This window comes from Pterocles gutturalis, unplaced genomic scaffold (genome assembly GCF_000699245.1).
Source record: "Pterocles gutturalis isolate BGI_N339 unplaced genomic scaffold, ASM69924v1 scaffold48673, whole genome shotgun sequence".
Taxonomy (NCBI): domain Eukaryota; kingdom Metazoa; phylum Chordata; class Aves; order Pterocliformes; family Pteroclidae; genus Pterocles; species Pterocles gutturalis.
The window spans coordinates 544-5427 of NW_010124888.1; the positions used below are offsets into that span (position 1 = coordinate 544).

The window sequence follows — 4884 nt, forward strand, 5'->3', positions numbered from 1 at the left end:
TGGGCTTTTCTCCTCATTTCTTCTACGATATGATATTTGCCAGCGTCAAGTCAGTTCCTTTTCTCTCACTTGTGTTTAGCTGCAGCACTTGGGGTTTTGTGGCCTTGATTTGCTGTTTGCTTGGGAACGAGGGGTTATCAGTGTGTGATACTGCTTATGGTAGTGGACAGATGCACCTTTTGGGCACATCTTGTTAATCTCTGAAGTGAAGCAGAAAGTTGATGAAACCAGTCCGCTTCAAACCCCTCCCTCTCCTATTATGCATTACAGAAAAACAGTAGTTACTGCATGTCCCAAAAATAATTGCTGGAGATGTACCTTTGGGCCATGCTTTTTCCCAAGCAGCATTTTAACCCTGGTTTAACCAAATATTATTTGAATAATCCTATTGGCTTCATTTAGCTGAAAAGATTTCTTCCCTCAGTCCCCCCATAAATCATGGGAAAATAATGTGCTTGCAAAACATCTGTAAGTGTTCAGAAAACGAGATGCAAAAGCATGTGAATACTGTTCATACTTGGTGTCTTGGAAGCTAATATCTGTCTGTTCCTTCAGGTGCTTCGCCAGTTTGTAAGACATGAGTCTGACACAGTTACCTCGTTGGTACTTGAAAGATGTAAGTAGCTCTTGAAGTGAAACTTAGCTGTTACTCTTTATGGTTTTATCTGGATTTTAGAATGGCTAAAACATGCCAGGAGAGAAAGAGATAGGAATGGTATCTCCTGAATGCAGTAACTAAAATTGTTTTGTTTCAAATAAACAGACTCATAAGTATCTTCCTGTCTGGTCTTTGTCAAGTCAAGCATCCCTTAAGGGAGAAAACAGCCCTGACAATGGAGTACAACCTGTGAAAGGCAGGTAGTCCTGCTCTATTAATGACAGTGAACTGGGTGGGCTAATACCTGCCATTAGATGTCTCACGTGCTTGTTTCTCAGGCTCTCATGTGCCTGGGGTGCTTGTTTGGGTGCTGTTGCCCCAGCATGGCTTGCTCCAGATGTACACTTCAGACTTTACTATTCAGTTCACATGCTCATTGTGCAAGAGCGATGCTTCCCTGACCTCCTCCAGTTATTCTTCAACAAGCAGAAGGAATACATTGTGTCCACCTAGTCCTGATACCTGTGTAAAAACTAGTGAGCCTCTTATTCAGAGGGTTATAATAACACAATTTTGTTATTTTAAAGGTATTGGTTTAGTGACAAAACAATGCAATGCTACGGTTTTATCATAACAAAAAAAAATAAGTGAAGGTAAGTAAATGCAAAATAGTCTCAAATGACATATGGAGGTGTCTATGAAAAAGATGATAAAGGAACAGAAAAAACAAGCTTTAGCTTTCTGTATGAGCCTATTCAGCAGTGATAATGATACTGCAGACACAGTCAACCACCTGCAGGGCCTGAATAAGCCAAAAATCAAAAGAGCTTGAAAAATGGTTAGAAGGTGCAGAAAGTCATTTTTCTGGCCCTTGACAAAAGCTGCTAACTTATGTCATGATTAGAAAATCATAATTTACCTGTATAGACCTCTTTGGATACCTTCATCTTCTCCTAGTACTGAAGGGGAAATAATGATTATTAGCTTGTTTGGATTTGCCCAGTACTACTTGGTGCATCTCGCTCTCTTGCATTTCAGCCATGAATCGTGTTCAGTTACTTGGTCGGGTTGGACAGGACCCTATCATGAGACAAGTGGATGGAAAAAATCCCGTTACCATATTTTCTCTTGCAACCAACGAGATGTGGCGAACTGGGGAAAGTGAGACAAACCAGGGAGGTGAGTCTGCAATGAGCAACACGCTTCTGCCATGTTCCGAGGTCATGTTTGCGTGTTCAGTAGCACCACGCTTTGTCTTCAGGCTGCCATGTAAATCTCTCAGGTGCAGGGAAGTTCTTTTGAGGTCAGCAGAGATGCTGGTGCATTTGTGTGTCTCGTACTGATCCCCAGCAACGCGTACTGAGTAAAGATCTCATGTTGACCTTCCTCTGGAGGGAAGTGTGTTGCATCAGCAGTTTTTCACTGTTGGGGTTGACAGAGGTGTAGCAGTTTCCATACTCTTATTTGTATTCTAAGAGGGGGGGAAAAAAGAATTATACATTTTCTCTTTGATTCTTCCATCAGTCAGCATCTACAGATGTCTCTTTTTTCTCTAACTTTTGTTCAATGCGGAGTGTGTGAGGGGAAAAATAAAATTCTTGTAGCATGAGCACTGGCTTCCAGGAAATCTGATCTCTTGGTTTGAGCTGTGCTTCTGCACGATACTTTCTTTTGGACGTAGATGAGTGTCCAAAAGAAAAAAACATTGTAAAAACATAGTAAAACATTGAGTTTTACTATGGAGTGGGAGAGTGAGTGCTAGTGTACTTCCCTTTTCACATCACTTTTCATAATTTGAGAACGCCAACATGAAACTAATTTCTGAGGCTTGCATCAAAAAGAGGATTGGGCATCCAACTTTGTTATTTTTATGTAACTTAGGTGATATCAGTCAGAAGACGACATGGCACAGGATCTCTGTCTTCAGACCGGGCCTCAGGGATGTTACGTATCAGTATGTGAGGAAGGGGTAAGTGACTAATAAATGTGACTGAGGATTTAATGCCTTAATATTTGATTGATGTAATAATTGTGGTTACCAGGAGCTATAGTAAGATAGAAGTTCCATAAAATAAGTTAGCAGACCTGCTACAAACAACTGAGGCAAAAGCCTGTGTGTTCAGAATCAGATATAGAGGAGAAAGCAGCAGTACAGTTCTCTGATCAGAACCAAATTCTTGATTTTTTTCAGTTCTCGAATCTATGTTGAAGGGAAGATAGACTATGGTGAATATACAGATAAAAACAATGTGAGGCGGCAGGCCACAACAATTATAGCAGGTAAGGATCAACATACCAAAGCCTGCCTTGCCCTTTTAAAATGTAGAGGGGGTGGAGGACCTTTGAAATAGAGCTTGCTTTGTCTTCATCCTCAGAATTCACACTTGGGGATTTTGAGAAAATGAATACACTAGATGTCCTCTGGCACTGCTTGTGAGGACACAGAAAATGAGAGCGTATAGTTGCATGCTGTTGCACAGTTTGGTCACACAAACGAGTTGGTGCAGCAGGTAGATAACTGTGTGTTTTAAGAACACTGGTATGTAGTACTGCAGGTCAGGCAGATTCCTTTTCAAAGCAAAGCAGAGTTTGTTTAGTAGCTTTGTCTTGGTTTGGCAAGGAATTTTTTTCTTCCTCTTTAAGACTGAAGGCTTCACCAACTTTAAAGACTCTGTTTGTGAAAGATGTTTTATGTGGGGATAACTTGATGGAGAATTTAGAAAGACCTCAGTCTAGTAGCCAGTAGTGGTAAGAAGAGCACAGAATGGATAGGAAGTAACTTGTCCCCTGGGTAGACACAATGAAGAAAACTGCAAAACTCAACTTTCTCCTTGAGCCTTTAAATAGCATGAAGATCCTTCATCTTTACTGTGGGTAGAGACACTATCTTGTGGCCTTTGAGGGAGAGCTAAAATAATTGGATAGTAGAGTGAACATTTCTGTTACTGACAAGTGTATCTAAAAAAAATGGGCCAGAGAAGGAAAAAAAAAACAACCACAATTCTGGATGTCTCTGCTGTGTGGCCTCTTTAAAACAGTAGTAATCAAACTTTCACATGAGCAATTCAGCTAGCAGTGCTGTAGGTTGCTGTTTATAAATAGCTGAAGGGGAGAAGCAAGTCTTTTTTGAATTAGTAGTTGTCCTAATGGTTTCTTCTTCGTATTCAGTATTGCTAGTGTTAAGATGCTTTAGAAATTACTGAGGCTTGATGAAATACAAGCTTCCTATAGTCCCATAGGCTGATGACATGATAGTGCATGTAGGAGATCACAAAATAAAAAGGAAATAAGCTGTAACTGATAGAGATCATAGTCAAAGAATTAAACCATTATTTTAAAATTATTCTGGTATCTTGGACTCTTCATCAGATTTTCATCAGGTTTAGCACACTTGCTTTGTATCATACGTGGTTGCCTTGAATTGTCAGCTTTCTGGGGAGATAGAGCAAGAACCCTGTATTGGACGCTGTTTTATTTTATGAACTATTCTGTTCCGAAACACATGTCTTTGCAGCTTATTTTAACACAAATAGGTTGTCTTTGGGGATGTACAGGCTTGCAACAGGGCAAAAGAATCCTGAAGATTAAATTTGCTTTATTTCTTTGCAGATAATGTAATTTTTCTGAGTGATGGTTCTACAAAAGACAGGGTGTGAGGTCATTAGTGCTTGGACCCAGGCCATTTCATTCCTTTTGTTTTCCAGTGCTTCATATTTCTGTAATCATGTATATTGCTGTAGTTTCTTTAAAAAATAAATAAAATGTTGGATACCTATGGGGTATCTGTGTGGGTTTTGTTTTGTTTTACTGTGTGCTTTCTCTCTGTTCATCATAATTTGGATTTCTTTCTTTTTTGTTTTTAAGAGAAGAGGTAACAGCTATATTAATTCTTAAGCTAATGGATATTTAAATGGGAGTCACCCTTTGTGTCTTCAGCCATTTTCAAACCTTATATCCTTGGCTGCCTTAAAAGTCGCTCTTCTGTCTTGTGAGGCCTGACAGGCTAGTCACCTTTCACTGTTAATACCCCTTTTCTGTTCTACAGGTGTCATTCTGTATTTTTCCTTAACTAAGTCAATTAGACGGTGAGTTTATAGCAGAGTCATTGGCCTCAGCTGATGCTCAGTTTGAAGTTTCTTTGTCACAGACCTGGAGAAGGCCTTCTGTGCCTTTGAGTCTGCCTCTCCACTGATCATAATATTTGATCAAATCGGATGTTATCTTTCACCAGACCGTGTTTTGATCATGTGCTTAGGTCTTTGTTATTATGGCATTTGACACGTGAT

The 4884-nt window shown here is 39.8% G+C and overlaps 1 protein-coding gene across 1 annotated transcript; it reads left to right on the forward strand.

Annotated features, from left to right (window-relative positions):
• Positions 1-555: 555 nt before the first annotated feature.
• On the forward strand, positions 556-4373 carry SSBP1 (single-stranded DNA binding protein 1, mitochondrial; the record flags this gene model as incomplete). Its single annotated transcript, XM_010078365.1, has 5 exons — positions 556-616; positions 1637-1777; positions 2480-2567; positions 2790-2878; positions 4208-4373. Coding segments are annotated over 5 exons (426 nt in total), but the record flags the coding sequence as incomplete, so codon positions are not given.
• Between the last annotated feature and the right edge of the window lie 511 nt (positions 4374-4884).